This window comes from Populus euphratica, unplaced genomic scaffold, assembly GCF_000495115.2.
Source record: "Populus euphratica unplaced genomic scaffold, PopEup_1.0 scaffold161.1, whole genome shotgun sequence".
Taxonomy (NCBI): domain Eukaryota; kingdom Viridiplantae; phylum Streptophyta; class Magnoliopsida; order Malpighiales; family Salicaceae; genus Populus; species Populus euphratica.
In genome coordinates this window covers 316,115-334,557 of record NW_011500046.1, presented here as the reverse complement: position 1 = coordinate 334,557, position 18,443 = coordinate 316,115, and the positions used below count along the sequence as shown (strand labels likewise).

At 36.7% G+C, this 18,443-nt stretch overlaps 3 protein-coding genes across 4 annotated transcripts; all 3 read right to left on the bottom strand.

The window, feature by feature from the left end:
• Positions 1-1,231: 1,231 nt before the first annotated feature.
• Positions 1,232-13,886, bottom strand: LOC105107495 (probable LRR receptor-like serine/threonine-protein kinase At1g07650). Its single transcript, XM_011001433.1, has 5 exons — positions 13,809-13,886; positions 13,513-13,707; positions 13,361-13,404; positions 12,777-12,951; positions 1,232-1,726 (listed from the first exon to the last, which is right to left on the bottom strand). Exons 1-5 carry the CDS (start codon positions 13,884-13,886, stop codon positions 1,367-1,369), a joined length of 852 nt encoding a protein of 283 aa, XP_010999735.1. The 3' UTR covers positions 1,232-1,366.
• On the bottom strand, positions 3,914-9,562 carry LOC105107458 (probable disease resistance protein At4g27220). Of its 2 annotated transcripts, none has more exons than XM_011001381.1 (6): positions 9,392-9,562; positions 8,976-9,073; positions 5,315-8,632; positions 4,846-5,265; positions 4,323-4,552; positions 3,914-4,187 (listed from the first exon to the last, which is right to left on the bottom strand). In XM_011001381.1, exons 3-5 carry the CDS (start codon positions 8,624-8,626, stop codon positions 4,481-4,483), a joined length of 3,804 nt encoding a protein of 1,267 aa, XP_010999683.1. In that variant the 5' UTR covers positions 8,627-8,632; positions 8,976-9,073; positions 9,392-9,562; the 3' UTR covers positions 3,914-4,187; positions 4,323-4,480. The 2 variants fall into 2 exon arrangements, with proteins under 2 accessions (XP_010999683.1, XP_010999684.1); XM_011001382.1 differs by lacking the exon at positions 9,392-9,562 and adding an exon at positions 9,163-9,384.
• Positions 12,083-18,235, bottom strand: LOC105107459 (putative disease resistance protein RGA4). Its single transcript, XM_011001383.1, is given in 5 exon segments — positions 12,083-12,547; positions 12,864-13,014; positions 13,328-14,021; positions 14,259-14,386; positions 14,574-18,235. A coding segment is annotated over 1 exon segment (3,513 nt). The 5' UTR covers positions 18,098-18,235; the 3' UTR covers positions 12,083-12,547; positions 12,864-13,014; positions 13,328-14,021; positions 14,259-14,386; positions 14,574-14,584.
• Positions 18,236-18,443: the final 208 nt, after the last annotated feature.

The window sequence follows — 18,443 nt, the reverse complement described above, 5'->3', positions numbered from 1 at the left end:
AAATTGATCGTTGTGTGTGGTAATGATTTTCATATTTGGTCGGCAATGTAAAGTCTATCTTGTATCTAATATATGTATTAAAAGTTTGTTGGGTGAAGATGTGTTTTTTAAAAGTAGTTTTTAATTGAAAATTTAATAAATTTTTAAAATTTTTCTTATATTAGTGTACTAAAATTATTAAAAAATCTAAAAAATATCAATTTAATATTTTTTTCAAATAAAAAATAATTTAAAAATAGGTTTAATAAAAAAATAAATATTTTCAAAAAGTCTGTTTAAAATTATGATCCAATTTCTCCCTAACCATAAATTTAAAAATATTTAATTAAATCTTATCTACCATAATTTTGTATGGATATTACTAAAAAAATTGTTTTGAAATATAAGAAAAGCTAGTTTTTTTTTAATATTTTTGCTTTTTTTTTAAATGGCAACCAAAAAATCCCGGGCATGTCCTTATTTAACATAGAACTAAAAGATATAAGTGTTTTATTATGAACTGTTCAGTGTAATTCATAATAAAACGACTAATTTGCTAGATATAAATAATTAGAGTATATATAGGGGTCATATAATAGTTTTACATTTTTGTTACGCAGTGTAATTACGCCCATTTTATTTTATTTTTTTATTTAAAAAAAAGCCCTAGATCTGAGGGGCATGCTTTTGAACTCTACCACTGGACGGTCTTGTAATATTTGTTCCTGAAAGACGCAGAAAGACATTGCAAGGATTCTCGAATTTTGCTTGCGAACCCTTTAACGGGACATCAGTTTCATATTCATAGTCCTTGCAAACGCCATTGTAGGTTCGTTCTAGCAGTTTCGCCATGCGATCAACAATTTGTCATAGCTTTCTCCACTATATTCCCTTATTTACAATCTATAGACAGGGAAGAGATCATGACGGTGACCGGATTATCATTGACTATGCTATTGAGTGGTACTTGTTCACCTGGTTGCTTGTTCCAGGATTCATTGAATTTAGTTGCTTCAGATGAACAATATTTTTTCTTGGCTCAATTGCAAAGCTCAAAATTAAGCGTTTATGTGCTAGACGTTTTGAGGATGGAATGCGTGAAGGTGAACAGCTTAGGCAATCAAGAAGCAACCAGGCCGGAAGAATAAGCATCATTCCATGTTCCATCTGTGTTTTAGTCCTGTCAATGCCATTCATCCCCTTTCTCCTTACAGCACTAACTCGTGTTCTGTATCATATAGGCTTATCAGCAGCAACAAGGTTCACGAGGATTTCCTTAAAGAAGAGAGTAGCTATATGTATAGACAGAGAAATACATTGGGACTTTTCCCTCCTCTGCAAATTATTTCAAGTTAATATATACGATGCAACATTTACCAAGTGGAATTTACTGAACTAATTCGCAGAAGATGGCCGGTTCTCCGTAGGAGTTTATGGAATCAGAACAGTATGATCCGTTTATAGACATGCTACAAGTTTGGCTTGGATTCTGCCAGAAATGGTTTCTTATAGCCTTGTATTTTGTGTTGATCGCGGAAAACCCAGGATCAGAAAGAAGGTCCTCAACAGGAGTTTGGCCTTCGAGCATGCTCACAACTTGAGACCTTGTAGGTCTAAGAGTTGGGGACGACTTGGTGCATAAGACAGCGACATTTAGCATCACCATTGCTTCCTCTGAAGAATACTCTGACCCCAATTCTGGATCAACCACCTCCGAAAGACTTCCTCTCTCTTGCAAAACATAGGCCTGACAGAATCCCAGATAAATGCAAATAAGGAGGCTATAATATATTCAAAATGGTAAAATGATTATAGGAAGTTCAGCAGAAATAAAGAACAACAAATGCAGATATATGGTAGGCTGGAACCAAAAGATATTAGGAAACAGGACGAATTGTCTTCGGCAGATAAAAAAATGTCGTTTATCAGGTTGAATAGTTTGCGAATTTGACGAGACATTACATGCAACGATGAAAAATTGGCAAGAAAAATACGAATGGCTAGTTCACTTACAGATACTATGTTCTGTTTTCCAATGAGCATTAAACCAATAATAGCTTAAAATATTTTACAATATGCTTCTGATGGAAGGAAGAAATTAACTCACCAAATAGAGCACGGGACAGGCAATTGTTCTCCATGTACTCGTACACAAGCTTTAATTGGTTTCCTCCAGCACAGCATCCATACAACTTTACAAGATTTGGAGGTTGCAGTGCAGATATCATTCCTATCTCATTCACAAATTCACGGTTTCCTTGCTTAGATTTTGAGGAAAGCAGCATCACTGCAATCACAGTTCCATCTGATAATGAACCCTGAGTCCAGTAATGAAAAGTTCCCACTATAAGAAAATAAACTCAAGAGAAGAGAAAGGGATGAGAACAGAGAGATCAAGAATAATTGCCACGCTCAAAAAGTACTTTTCTATTCTATTGAATGCAGTATAAATATTGGTACATGGGTTAGACTTTCTCAAGTCTATTTACAGAAATTCAGCAATATAAAGTAAGTCCAATCAATTATATATATTACAAAGAGAATGTCAATTAATGATTCTAAGTGAGGAATGTCGTTGCTTGTGATTAGGAGACTTCCAAGGCTGATGTAGTGGGATCAGCAGACTACATGGCACTGACAGATTTGATAGGATCTGCTCGTGTAATATTCTCTTTACCCACCTCAAACTTATGGCTAAGAATTAATAATTTGCTCCGCTTTCTTTATTTCATTTAAGACAATGATGGTCCTGTGAGAGAAAGCCTATCTGGCCTTTTCCAAGGCCATTGAAGAGTAGTTGGAGTCCTTGAGAACAAGCCATTCCACATAGTTTCATCTCATATTGTTTAGTGGTACACAAAACATCATGGAAACTCTCAAGAATATTTCTTAAGAAAGCAAATGATAATCATATTGACAATGATTGCTTTGAAAGGGAATCATTAGGGAGCCTCTGGATGGAACCAATTACAAACGTTTCAGTTTTTCCAGCTCCCCAAAATGGTCCGGGACCTATCCAACTATTAAGCAGTTCCTCAAAACCCTGCATTTTCAAAATCGTTGTACAAATCAAAGGTCAAGAGCATTAGCTGAAAAGGACATAAGATTAGAAGAACTCCAACTCACAATGTTTTTATGGATTCCATATTACTCAGTGGTAGGTAAGAAGACCCTCTTCCTGTTAAGTCACTGATCCTCCTTCAAGTATCATAGAGCATAAAAGCATGGTATCATAAGCATACTACATATACATAAAAACAGAATTCAGATATTCTGTTTGCTTACTAATCACTTAGTCTGGTCAAGGAAGTAATGCTAGACGGTACAGATATTTTGAACCCGTGTTCATTTATGGATGAAAGCAGGTAACTTCCCTGATAAATTATTATCATTCATCATCCTAAAAGGTGTCATAGAAATACAAACTCAGAGAGTTTTCTAAAAGTATTATTGTTCACCATAAAATTTAGATAAAAAGATGAAGAGCAACATGGGTGTTTTTTGTTCTTTTTTTGCCTGGAAATCCAGTCACTCAGGCTTCAACCTTTTTTCCCATTCATCTTCTTCTCCTTTTTTGTTATTCTTAATGTTGGGCTTCTATTGATTTTTTATTGGTTTTTTTTTTATCAATTTTTATAATATTTTTTTAATGTAATATGATTTAATTTTTACTTAGTTTATGAATAAAGTTTTGACATTATTTTTTTTTAATATTGAAAGGTATTCTGTGTGTGTAGCCCTACTTATTATTATTTTTTTTTATTTTTTATTTTGGGATTGAACAATGCTTTGGTAAGAGTTTTTTTTAATTATCTTTTCATTAAATAAAATATTAGTAACAAAAATCAAAGTTATTAAATATAATTGAGTCTATAACTTATATTTCAAGATCAGATATTAACATTTATCTCTTAAATTCTAATTTGGTATTTTGTTAGATATAATATAGTTTTTACTTGATTTTCACATAAAATAATAATTATTTTTACTAATATGTACATCTTTATATACTATTTTTGATTAAAAGCTTTAATTGTTTTATTCACCAAATAATACGGTTGTACCCAAAAATTACCACAATTAGAGTGTACTAACAAGAATTCCTAGACAAAAAAACATTTAAAATCCAATAATAAAACATTTAATAATACGGTTGTTGATGGTGAGGAGCTCTCCAACTGCTTCACTTGTCTTGCAGCGCATCCGACCTGGTAATAGAATAAACACATCACTCATTAAGAGGACACATAGCTTATGCTTAATTCATTATTAAAACAACAATGCTTTCTTTTAATTTAATATTATTTTAAGGGCAGTGTCGTCACTCACCCTCCAACACATACCTTACAAAGGGATATAGTCCTTTTTGCTTTGCCTCTTTTTCCTTTTTGGGTAACTTGAAAATAAAAGGTTGAGGCAGCATTACATGGGATTGTGGTGCAAGGGTTGACGAAATAAAGGAAATTTAAGCAGCATTAAATTTCCTATTATTATTGCTATTTTAAATTATTATTCCAGTTTGACGTGAGCAACCCCGCACTCTTCCACGCCTGCTCAGAGCCAGCAAAGCCGCCTGCATCAACGTTAATCGAGTTAGTTGACGTGACGAGAATCAATAAGAGAAAAGATGGTATTCTATGATTTACTCACAAAATACGACATCGTGTGGATTAGGAACCACTCAATAGATTCTAATTCATTAACCTTAAATTCCTAGTTATTAAATAGAGGAATCACTAAGAAAAGAAAGTCTTGAGGTTGGGATGATCAGTCAACCTGTCTTGTATGCACACAACAATTGATTCTATTTCATTAAACTTAAATTAAAAGCAAATTGAGAGATTGTATACACAGAACGATGCTTACCCGGTCTCGTCCAAACATTACAAAGGGACGAAGGACATCCTTGGTGTTAGGATGCTCCCACTCCACTACTGACTCCCACCATTCTTCTGGTTCAATATAGATTTCTTCAAGAGAAGAGGGAGGAGATGGAAGACAAATTCCCATCCTCTTCAGCTTCTCACAATTACTTACATCAATTACTCGGAGAGAATCGCAAATCAGTTTTGCACTACAAATGCTTTTTAGTTCTGGTAAATTTTTCAAGCGCAGTACTGTCAACTTTGGGAGTTTGAATTCGGTGTTTCTGATGCTGCTTTCTTCACCCATATCCCCTTCTTCATCCGATCTTGCTCCACCTATTATCTCCTCCATTTTCTCACATCCTTCAACAACAATCCTTTCCAGGTTTACCAGGCGAATCCAGGAAGATGGAACCAAGATTTCCATGACACTGCAATTCCTTACTTCAATTGAAAGATGGAACAAAGATTTCTCTGATACTGCAATTCCTTACTTCGATTACTCGGAGAGAATCGCAAATCAGTTTTGCACTACAAATGCTTTTTAGTTCTGGTAAATTTTTCAAGCGCAGTACTGTCAACTTTGGGAGTTTGAATTCGGTGTTTCTGATGCTGCTTTCTTCACCCATATCCCCTTCTTCATCCGATCTTGCTCCACCTATTATCTCCTCCATTTTCTCACATCCTTCAACAACAATCCTTTCCAGGTTTACCAGGCGAATCCACGAAGATGGAACCAAGATTTCTCTGATACTGCAATTCCTTACTTCGATTACTTCGAGAGAATCGCAAATCAGTTTTGCACTACAAATGCTTTTTAGTTCTGGTAAACGACTCAATTCCAGAAATCTCAACTTTGGGAGTTTGACTTCGGTGTTTCTGATGCTGCTTTCTTCACCCATAACCCCTTCTTCATCTGATCTTATTCCACCTATTATCTCCTCCATTTTCTTGCAACCAATAACTTTAATTACTTCCAGGTTTACGAGGCTTGGCAGCAAGACGAGGGGGAACAACTTCTTCATGCTTTGACAACCAAAACAATGAAACTTTTTAAGATCAGAAAATATACCTTCGCAAGATGGAGATGGCAGTGAAGCAGAGCAGTACCAAGAAGATGAAACCAAGCTCTCCATGCTATTGCAATTCGTAATTTCGATAAACTCCAGATTAGTTGCATTCTTTATTAGAGAGGAAACATCGCATAAACTTTTTGCACCATCAAATTCTTCCATGGTCAGTTGTTGAATGTCCTTCCAAAACGTTCTCAGAAAATCTCCGTCTCCGTTGATAGTCAATTTACCCAAAACAATTTCTTTGTCTTTGCCTTCTATATAATATTTGTCAGGTAGCAGTCCTACAAAAATTCTATATTTTGTTGGTGATCGGGTCTCATCCCGAGATTTGAGATACTCCACAAAGTCAGAGTAACCTTCAAAATGGCATTCCAAAGTTTCCAACTCCCTCAAGCATCCCACTTCCTTTCCTTTAACTGTTATCGGAGTGCACTTCTCCAATACAAAGACTTGCAGGTGAGAGAGTTTAGGTAATATCCCACTAGGAAACTCCTTTTCACCCCACCTATTCATTCTAAGATACCTCAAGTTGGATAGAAATTCCATGCCTTGAGGAATCTTTTCAAGTGCCCAAGTACCAGAGAGATCTAACCTCTTCAGTGCCCTCAGCCTTTCTAATGACGGTACATGCCTTAACATATTACAACCAATGAGCAGTAATGCAGTGAGACTCACCAATTCAGAGACAGAATCAGGCAGTTTTCCGATACCTGTATGAGACAGGTCAAGAACCTTGAGCCCACGCAACTGGTCAAAAAATGAATCTGCAATAAATTGCAACGCCGAATTGCGGCATAACAGTAGAATGGATAGGCTGGGACAACATGGTGAATGGCTGGAAGGAATTTCCTTAATTTGGTTATGCATCAGTGAAACTCTAGTAAGATTCTCTGTCCACTCCTCTACACCCGGCACTTCTCTTAACCGTGCACCTGCTTTAACCATGTCTTGAGAGTTCTCTTGCAGTATTTGGATGGCCATATCCCTAATCAAGTCATGCATCTTGACACATCTACGACCACCGTACATTTTAGCACTTTCCAATAGGCAGACTCTTTCGAGTTCATTCAGCATCGAGTGGCCTTTGTCAAATTCTGCCTCCCTACTCGTCAGCCCTTTTATCACTCCCTCGTCAATCAAATAACCTATCAAATCCTCTCTACGGATCTTGAAGTCTTCCGGGAATAATGCACAGTACAAGAAGCATTGTTGCAGTTCTAACTCCTTTAAGAGCATATAACTAAATCTCAGTATGTGGAATACCTCAGGCTCCATATCATCTTTCCGAACTCTTGATTGTTTCAGCTCCTCTAAAGCATTCTTCCACTCACATCTGTCATCCACTCCCCTCATGGTTCCGGCCATTGTTACAATTCCAAGAGGCAAACCAGCACATTCACTTGCAATAGATCTTGCAATTTCTTCCACTTCTGGAGGAATACGTCCAAGTACCTTCATGAACAGAGCCCAAGCTTCTTCCATTGAAAGAGGCTCCACTTTGATTGTCTTCTGGCAGAACATCCGCTGACAAACTCCAAGTGATCGAGTTGTAAGAATTAGTTTGCATCCCTTCACTCTGATAGGAATTCCCAACTTATTATAATCAAAACAGTCCCACAAATCATCTAAGATGAGAACCCACCGTTGTTTCTCAGTTAATGCTTTTGACAGTTTTGCAGCCCTTTTCCTCTCGTTGTCTTCATTTGAAAGATCTAAATGAAAGTCTCTTGCAATAAGATTCTGCAATTTATAAACACTAAAATCCTGCGATACCGTGATCCAGTGAACATGAGGAAAAGTGCCACGTTCTTGTAAAAGCTGATTGTAGATATGTGTGAGCAATGTTGTTTTGCCAACACCCCCCATCCCGTAAATGCCAATACTTGATGAGGCTTCATCATTCATTATCCACGACCAGATAACATTCTTATTATTTTCAAACTCTCCACCTGTTAGTTCTTCAGTTAGAAACACATCTGGTCCGCTCTCATTGCCATTACGTTGAAGAACTTCACGAGAGCTATCTCTCACAACAGGATGCCCAGGGTCTCCAACCATGTTCACTAGTGGAGGACAGTGTTGATCTTCTTGAGGCTCATCGTGATTAACAAGTGGCCTCTCATGAGAACTACCTCTTACAACAGGCTGACCAGTTACTCTCTCCAGATGTTGCCCTTGTGGTGCCACATTGTCGACTTCAACATGTAAGCTAGTAGGTAATGGATCTCCTGGAGTCTCATTTGCGTTGCCTGTAAGCCCTCCAGAAGAGCTAGCTCCTGCACCAGGCTGCGCTCCTCCTCCAGTCCCATTCTCTATATCACCCTCCATTAATTTCCTGAGCTCTTCTATACGTATTTCAAGTGCGTGATCCATTCTATCTGCTGCTTGTGTCGTTCCTGCATCTCCTGCCAAATTGTCGACTTCATTATTGTTTTGTTCTTGTGGAGCGGTTGAAATGGCATTATCATTAACATTGCTTGAACTTGCTATGCTTTTATGTCTTTTGTTGGCACCATGCATAGCTAGAAAAGCTGCTTCTTGAACGTCTTCGGTCACTTTGTCACAAATTTCAACACCTTGCCGTTTCTCTCCTGATAAATGCCATTTGATCCTTGAAATGGAAGTACCCCTAGCAAATTGATGCCCACAATAAATACACTTCATCTCCTCAACATAGTGCCAAAATGGGTCCTTTGATTGAACCATTTTGCCCTACATATAAAAACAGAGTCAAAATATTGAATAAAATTAATGTAAGTTGCATCAATCGGAAAAGGAAAGGTTGAAACTAAAATAATAAGTTAAAAACAGCAAATAATATAAAAAGAAAAAAATGAATTTGGTATGAACTCCATAAGGCAATTTATTTATAAAAACTACGAAAGATCAATTTATTTATATTTGGAAACTATTAATGATACAAAATCCAAAGTTTCCCAATAAAATTTGTACAACTTGTGTTTTACTTAGAAAGATTCAAGCAATAGTTACTTGTCAAAAACAAAAACAGCAACAAAATGAAGAAGATTCGGGTCGTGACATATAAATACTTTACCTGGATTCAAAAGAATTTTAACAAAAGAATCTGAAGCTAATTGCTGAGTGGGGAAACGTGTGGACGCGCCCCAATCTTGAAACTCTGGGAAAGCTGATCTGAAAATGTGAGCGCAAGAATATGAGAAAGAGTAGGCAAACTAGTCACCTGTCAAGCTGACAAGAAGCACTCAACAGACAAAAGAAACCTTGAGAGCAGCTGTTTTCAAGATAAGTAGTTTAAGTTGATGGCAATATGTAAGAACAAAGCTAAATATGAGTTCTGAGTTCTAAAATAGATCAAGCAACACATATATAATTAAGTTCTACGTGATTGATCAATCTACAATCCTACTTATTAATTCTACAACCAAATGGGCAAATCTTATTTGAAACAAAATTAGTGGTAGAAAAACAAGAAAAGAAAGTAGGATTTACCTTTCAAGCAAGAAAGATACAGATCAAGAACAGAATACGCGATGATTCGATTCAATCAGAAAAAGGAACCACAGATCATGAGAAAGGTTTAAGAAATTTGGTGAGGGAAATTAGGAAATCAATGGTATACTGAGAGATCTCTCTTAGTGGAAGACTAGCTAGTAAAAAAGTCACTGCAATTGGCTGGAAGCTACAACTCCGCCTACCACAGGTAAACAGCAAGCTTACTTTTAGTCAATAATTGTAAGTGCCTTGTGCTTTCTTTGTCCTGTATGCAAAGACTAGTCTCACCGCCTCCTGGAAACCACCAATGTCACTTTCATGAGTCTCTTGCTTTATTTATTCGCACTAACTATTCAACGTGTTCACATTACACTGCTTCAAATCCTTTGAGTCTACTGTTAGATGCTAAAACAAAGTTGTTATGTACTTTTTAATAAAAAAAAAAAAACCAGATTCATGAGAACAATTAATGAAGATCGAAACTCCAAAGAAAATCACTTGGCCGGAAATAACAGTACTCGGGTCAGCTGCTAGTAGGGATGAGGAAAAAATGGAATAACTGATTAAATAAAAAAAATAAAAAAAACACTGAACTGAATTGAAAATAAATTAACCAATGAAAAAATCATAAAAATTTCTGGTTGACTTCAGTTTAGATTTTTAATTTTTAAAATTAATTTAACTGAATCAATTCAACTATATCATTATTTAACACTTAAAACAACAAATATAAATAAGTATTTTTTTTAACCCTAAATCCAAAATAGCTTTATCTAAAGACAATCAGCCACGCTTTCTTTACTCCCTGCATCTTTATTTTCTCTAATTTTCCTCTATACTCACATCCTAAAATTGTCAGGAATTATTATGCTCTGCTACTCCATACTCCTCTGTTCTCCTATCAAATTCACACTTTTCTTCACTTTTAATTTTAATTTTTTTTAATTCTCCCATCAAATACCAGATTTCCCAATATTCAAAGTTGCAGTGTGTAATGTTTTGAAAATAAAAGGGAACAGAAAAAAAGGCAACAAAACCTTTTAAGGTTTAAAAGTATATATAAATGAATAAAGAGTATTTTGATAATTGAATAAAACCTTACTAAGTATAAATACAAGGAAAAAAGAAAGAGGGATTTGAAATTTGAATTGTTAATTCCTGAGATATGTATGCATCCCTTCATGTGTTGAAATCTGAAGGCCTTTAAGATGGATCACTGTTTCTTCTCAGAAAAAAAAAAGGGGGGGATCATTTCTTATCCATAATTGAAGAAAACGTGTGCTGCGCTTCTTTTTTTTTGCGAAGGCAAAAGGCATTTATCAGATCGAACATATGCAATTATCATGATAGTGATGCTGCACTTTATTTGTTCACACTAACTATTCAACGAGTTCACGTTGCACTGCTTTAAATCCTCGAGTCTAATGAATTAATGAAGATAGAAACTCCAAAGAAAATCACTTGGCCAGAAATAACATACTGCAGTACTGGGGTCTGTGTTAGGAACTTTAAACAAGTAGCTAAGAATTGGAATACTTGAACTGGAATGAATACTTTATTATCAATGACTTTGGCTTTAAATAGCCATTCAATACAATCCTAACAGAACCGGAAAACAAGCTGCATTTTAGCAAGAATAAAGCTAAAGAGATAACAGAAATATTGAACAGATCAATTACTTCTCAATGCCATCCTTGGTTCTCTTTCACCCACAATCCTGTCGTTCATTGCTCAAGCACAAACATCAAAGGAAGCATGGACAATATTAGCTAATACATATGCTAAACCATCTCGAGGCAGAATCAAGCAGGTGAAAAGTCATTTCAAACAAATCACATAAGGCAGAACATTCTGCTGTTCTTGACAATTCGACACATTTTTTTCTGAGGATCAGGTGAATATGGTTCAGTCTATTCCATAAGTATGTCAAGCTACCATTAATTTTTATTTTTTTTAACAGTAACAAAACTCATTGATTTAGGAAAGGGCAAAGCCCAGATAACAAATGACATCCACACTAACAAGGATTTATTCGTCAGGGATATTGATTTCTTGTATACTATCTCTTCGAAACCAGATGTTGATTAATTAATCTATGCTCAGTATAGTATTTCCAGGACTATATATTCTTTCTTTAATGTGTTAATTAACTCATCAGAAGATGCAAATATGGGCATAAAAGATATGGTGGAAACTTCAATTTAGTCACTGAAATATACATAACTTCATAAAAATTGAATTCTCAAATGTTAAGAAAGAAATACAATACAAAATAGTTGACGTTTTTGTATGAATTGTATCACTTTGCCATTCACTTGCTGAATTTCATAGTCTCTAATTTAGAAATGTATATTTTTGGTAAAAATCAAAATCTCAATTCACCAAAACACCAACTTAATTTCAAAGTCCCAAACTTTCGACAAATTTTGGCAAAATTAGGAGAAATAATGTTGAGTTTTCCAAAATTGAGCATGAGTTTTGATAAATGATTGTTAATGTCCAGAGGGAAAGAAGGGATGGAGAGAGAGAAAGAGAGAAAAGAAAGGAGAGAAGGTAAGAAGGAAGAGACTAAATAATATATACAAGGACAATTTAATTATTTTATTAAATTTAAAAATTTTGTTTTTAATGAATCCTTTACAACACCATGTTCTTCTGTCATTGCTTGGCAAAAATGATACTCAAGGATTGATGGGAAAGAAAAGAAATATCTTAGCAATAATTATGCCGAATCCGTTACAACTGATCAATTGAAATGAAACGGGATTTGTGTCTGTCCTCAATAATTAAGCTTAAAAAAAAAATTGATTTGGCCATGTTTTTCGAATAAGGATTTGATGCTTTCTACATGATCAATAATGGATGCACCAAACATTCTGCTTGACAAATCTATATGTCCAATTTCTCTTTGCATAAGCATCATTTTATGTTCCATCAGGTACTGCCAGAGTCATTCACTCCCTTTCTCTTTGCAGCTTTAACTCTGTTCTACATCATATAGGCTTATCAGCTGCAACAAGATTCACAAGAATTTGCTTTGGTACATGAGAGAGCGACATTTAGCATCACCATAGCCTCCTCTGAAGAATGCTCTGACCCCGATTCTGGATCTACCAACTCCGAAAGACTTCCACTCTCTTGCAAAACATAGGCCTGGCAGAATCCCAGATAAATCCAAATAAGGATGCTATAATGTATTCAATACTGTAAAATAAGCATAACAACAAATGCAGATACAAGTTGGGCAGGAACCAAAAAAGATTAGGAAACGAGATGGCTGTCTTAGACAGATTATGAGGATGGATAGTTTGAATATTTGAGGAAACATTACATGCAATGATGCAAAATTGACAAGAAACACGAGGATGGCCAGTTCACTTACAGATACAATGTGATGTTTTGCAATCAAATGTTTTCCAATGAGCATCAAACACGGAATGAACGAGAATGCTAGACAGTATAAGATTACTCGGTCAATAAGGTAAACAAACTCATCCTTTGGCCTGTAGTTTTTGTTGATCTTACCACTTACAATTTCCAAAGCAACAACTCCAAAGCTACAAACATTTTCTTTGTTAGTTTAGTACCCACGCATTGCATACTCAGGAGCCATATAACCACTGACAAATGAAAAAAAAAAAAAAGGTGTTTAAACTCGCTACACAATCCATGGTTTTCACTTGTTTTCATTCTCAAACAGCCATTATTTGATTATGATAATATAAATGATCAAGGGTTGTAAACGCAAGGGCTTTTGTCTGGTGAAATGATCATACACAGCAACACAACAACCAAGCCTCGATCCCAAACTATTTGGGTTCAGCTATACGGATCCTTTTCCATCATTCTACAAGGTGATAAACAAACAAAGAAAGAAAGAAAATGGTAAAAATTTGCGACTAAGAAGTTGCAGGTTCAAAGCTTTGGACCTACCACTTCAAGTATCATGGAAAATGTACATTTTACAAGATATGCATTTTGGGGGCATCTATTGGAGAATGGAGATATGACTGCAAGACAGTTGACACAAAATCACATACAAAGATTCATTCTTGAAAATATAGTCATCTTCAGCCCTGGTTTAAAAAACATATAAATGTTCTCATTGAAGAACTTACATGGTTCCAGCAATCCGAGTGCCGACGTGGGTACTGTCCATCTTCATTTAGCTTTGCCAAACCAAAATCAGAAATTTTGGCATTGAGTTCCTTATCAAGAAACACATTGCTTGTTTTGATATCCCCATGCCCAATTTTTATTATTGACTCTTCATGGAGGTAATCCAAACCTCTAGCTACTCCCAGGCAATTTTTCTGCCTGATAGGCCAGTCCAGTTTCAATCAGAACTTTACACCCTTCCCTGTAAATTATAGAAGATAAAAGACATTCAATTTTTTAAAGCCAAACAAAATACCTTTTTTCCAAAATGCTTCTGATGGAAGGAAGAAATTAACTCACCAAATAGAGCACGGGACAGGCAATTGTTCCGCATGTACTCGTACCCAAGCATCAATTGGTTTCCTTCAACACCACTTTACAAGATTTGGATGTTGCAGTGCAGATATCATTCCTATCTCATTCACAAATTCACGGTTTCCTTGCTTAGACTTTGAGGAAAGCAGCATCACTGCAATCACACGGTTCCATATGATAGTGAACGCTGTGTTCAATAATTAAAAGTTCCCACCTCAAACTTATGGCTACCAATTAATAGTTTGCACTGCTTTCTTTATTTGCCTTGCTACATCTAAAACTAGAAAGAATCCAAAAGGTTTATGGGGAATATATGACCTATTTCCATAGCTATTTTCTACGGCTAACTTATAGAATGTAGTTAGGACAGAACCATTAAACATGCAGTTACCTTGTAAACAGAACTGAAACCACCCTTGCTGACTTTGCCGACTTTGTTTTCCGCATCGAAGTTCCTGGTAGTAGCTTTCATATGTCTTAGTGTGAAAAGTCCTGTTTGCAGATCTAGGCCTCTAAGCTCTGTAAGACCACAGGTTTGGATGTAAAAGAGAATACTCATAAAAATGTTTGATTAAACTATTTTATTCATAAAAAATTAAAATCCCAACTTACCTGTACAGTCAGTATATTCAATGAATGCGATTATTAAATTAGTGGAACCAATTATTATTATATTTTCAAGAATTTAGCTAAAATCTCAACTTACACTTGTACCCTCTATACTATATCGATTGTTGGGATATGAGAAATCTTGGGCCACTCAGAGCCGTTCTCCTTTCTACAATTTTCTGAGAGATGTGGACATCCCCCCAAAATCCACAATCCCTTCAGTTTGGAGAGGCGTTGAATGGCTGTTGAGCTCAGCAGATACGTAAGATTCTTACAATTATCAATCCCAAGATATCGAAGAGAAGAAAGGTTGGCCAACCAATCTGGCAAAGCTTCCTCAAATCCCTCTCCCCTGAAATCACATATTTCCAATCTCTCAAGGGCAGTGAGGTGTTGGAGTTGATGCGGTATGCTCTTCAGTTTATCCCATCCACATATCTCCAGTCTTTCAAGGGATCCACTCAAGTTGAGGTGTTGGAATGAGTTTAAAACTCCTGCAGGAAAAGCCTCCAGCTCCTCTGAGAAACCACCGATGGCCAATTCCTTCAGTTGGGTGAGGCCGCCTAAGCAATCATCGTCTGGGAAATGACTCAAACTCCGACACCCACTGATTTCTAAGTAAACAAGAGAAGGTAATTGTCGTAAACCATGCCGTTCAATACTGCTGATCTTATCACAACCTCTAATCTCTAATCTTCGAAGCGAAGACAATTCTTGTAAATCACTGATATGGATAAGCTCCCTGCAATCCCATATGTACAATTCCTCTAGAGATGCGCAACATTGTAGTCCACTTGGAAGAGCTTCCAATTTCAAATTATACATCGACAATATCTTCAAAGAATATTTCAATTCTTGAAAATCACCAGGAATTGAGATCAACTCAAGGCAGCCATCTATATCCAATTTCACCAGAGCTGTGCAGTGTTGTATGCTTGGAATTGATGTCAGCTTTGGACAACCCTCTATGCTCAACAACTGAAGAGACGTGAAGCCATGAAATTCACCAGACAAATATCTCAGTTCCTCACATCCTGCAATTTCAAATTCCACAAGAGATGAAAGACCACATATCGGAATGCTTCTCAACTTGCCACACCACTCAATGCTCAACTTTTCAAGACAAGGAAATACTTGATCACCTTCTCCACACGGTACCATCCATTCTTCAAGACCATCCATACCCAACAGGCTGAGTTCTTTTAGTGCTGGAAACAGTACTTCTGTGCTGCCACTACTACTATAGAACTCATTGCCTATACATTTCACATTAGGCATTCCACTCATCTCTAGAATCTCAAGGCGAGAAAAACATCCGAGTATTGGGAGTTGTCTGCAGTTGCTGCAATCTTTCAATCTCAGCACCATCAAATTATTGAGCTGCAACATAGACATCCATGATGGGAACTTTTCACCCCAGTAACCCTCAATTGTTAAGCTTTTTATGTCTGGGTGAGGCTGCAGGACACCAAGGACATCCTCGATGTTAACACTGCTATTACCTTCATCACTCCATTTAAACACCAATTTGTTCATTCTTTTTTCACGCAGTTTTGCCTTCTCCGCATCTTCTCTGTCTCTCACTCGCTCAAGACACCATATCTCCAATTCTCCTCTTAGCTCCTTCAAACATCTCAGCTCTTCAATTTTATGATCTGGACCCACAACAAAGATTGGCAACGTTTGTAGACGTGTTAAGAAGCTCACATCAGCCGGCACTAGGTTTTTATCATTAAAATGAAGGTGTCTCAAGCTAACTAAATTTCTCATTTTCTTGGGAAGCTTTTGTTGCCAGAAACAATCAGTGAGTCTTAATGTTTCCAAAAGGTAGAGATTGGTGATGGATTATGGTAATGCTTTGATATTGGTATGTGAGACATCAAGATATCTCAAATGTCTCAGCTTGCAAATTGAATCTGGTAATTCTGTGGTATTAGACCGTTGCAATTTGAGAGTTCTCAAGCTTTTGAATTTCCTAGACTGATTCAATACATCAACCATTGAGAAAACAGTACGCAACTTTATAGCATCAACCGCTTGAAATGTTGACTCAACATCCCCACAAGAAATGAGATTGAGATGAAGAATATGAGATGCACCATCAACAGTCGAGCCCGGCTCTGGATTTAACGTTTCTGCTTTTGAGACCTGTAATGCAAGAGCATGCATCTTGCAACTTGTTACCATCCCATACTCATTCCTTTCAACATCTTGAAAAAGGGAGTTTGCAAGCAACTCATTGAAATACTTGTTTCCCATGTCTTCCATCCTCTGATTTGATGGCCCAAGAAAACCTTCACCCATCCAAAGTTGAATTAGCTCTTCCCTTTCAATTTCAAAATCTTTAGGAAAAATGGAACAGTATGCAAAACATTTTTTCAGTGATGGAGATGACAAGTGATCAAAACTGAATCTCAATATATCCAAAGCTTCATTTCCATCGGTGGAATGCCAAAATCTATTGCTTAGAATTGACTCCCACTCCTTTGTCTCCTTTTGCCGCAGTGTTCCTCCCAAAACATTAGCAAGCAATGGAAGCCCCCCACATTTCTTTGCAATCTCTTTTCCAATAGATTCCGAGTCCGCAGCTAATGGTGCTCCTCCACCCCCACTCACTTTTTGCTTGATAATGGACCAACATTCATCATCTGATAGTTTTTCTGGCTCGAGCTGAATCCCAGGAGAAGTCTCCATCATGCTTGCTACTTCCTTAATGCGGGTTGTAACAACAAAAGCATTCCCATTTTTGCTTTTAATTTTTAACAACCCATCCTTCAAACCATTCCATTTATTACGATTACGATTCCACACATCATCGAGAACGAGAAGAAATGTTTTATTTTCCAGCTGTTTCCTTAGGTTTTGAAGAATTGCATCAATATTCTCCAACGCCCCCGTAGTTTTATCTATCGTTTGCAACATTTCTCGTAAAATCTTCACTTCATCAAAATGATTAGAAACACAAACCCATATTGTTTCATCAAAAAGCTTTCTTTCCTTGACTTCTTTATAAACATTCTTTGCTATAGTAGTCTTTCCGAGGCCAGCCATCCCCACTATAGGAACAATCGAAAGGACATGTTGGGATTTGGTCATTCTAGTCAGCCATTCCACAACTTTAGAGACATCATCCTCCCTTCCTACTACAACTGCTGAGGTGTCAGCTGAGCTGTCAAGGAAGGAATCTGTCTGCCGGGGTGGATCTCGCCTAACTTCAGGGCGATTTGCCAATCCAAGATCACCGCCCAGTTTCAGGATTTCATCTAAGGCTCCATGGATCCTCTTGACTTTATGACCCATTTTCCAACGGAATACAATAGGGTTGTGGAGTGAAACAAAATCACATACCTTTCCCTTCTGTTCATAATCAAACTCGTCTAGAAAATCTTCAGCATCATGAGCTGCATCTTGAAGCTTATCCATCCAACGCTTCATACCATCTTCTGCCGCTGGCCTTGTTGCTGCATCTCGCATCACAGCTTGAATCATGGTTAAAGAATCTACGAGCTTTTGCAGCCGTCCATTCAATCCCCAAGCAAGTCCGGTCCCTTCAGCAGCTATGGAAATCATCCTTCTCAAAGACTCCTCGACGGCAAACGTAAGAAGAAGCTCTGCTGCCATATTGTCTTGTTTTTGTTGGGGAAATCAAAGAAGAAATATTGAGCACGGGAAAGAGAGAAGTGTGCTGTGAAATATTAAAGAGAAAATGAAGCGTGTTTTGGAATGGTGATCAGATTCATTCAACTTTAAAATGGAGGGTCCCTCCCTCACATTTATTAATTGGTTGATTGCAGTTGGCAAGGCTAAGAAAATGACACATCTTCAGGATGTTTGAAATTAAAATAAATATATTAAAAATATATTTTTATTTTTAAAATCAAAATATCAAAATAATATAACATTAAATAAAATCACATGAAAACCCTTTATCGATGGTGGTTGGCGGCATCTTTCACGAGCCATTACT

Excerpts from the sequence above, each read along its gene's own strand:
- LOC105107458 (XM_011001381.1), bottom strand. The coding sequence starts at position 8,626 with ATGGTTCAATCAAAGGACCCATTTTGGCACTATGTTGAGGAGATGAAG. Across the intron at positions 5,266-5,314 it reads GGAATTGCAGTATCAGAGAA|ATCTTGGTTCCATCTTCCTG; the intron begins ATCTTTGTTCCA and ends AGTGTCATGGAA. Across the intron at positions 4,553-4,845 it reads TAATGTTTGGACGAGACCGG|GCGGCTTTGCTGGCTCTGAG; the intron begins GTAAGCATCGTT and ends ACGTTGATGCAG.
- LOC105107495 (XM_011001433.1), bottom strand. The coding sequence starts at position 13,886 with ATGCGGAACAATTGCCTGTCCCGTGCTCTATTTGGTGAGTTAATTTCT. Across the intron at positions 13,405-13,512 it reads ACTCGGATTGCTGGAACCAT|TCATATCTCCATTCTCCAAT; the intron begins GTAAGTTCTTCA and ends ACTGTCTTGCAG. Across the intron at positions 1,727-12,776 it reads CAAAACATCACATTGTATCT|GCCTATGTTTTGCAAGAGAG; the intron begins GTAAGTGAACTG and ends GGATTCTGTCAG.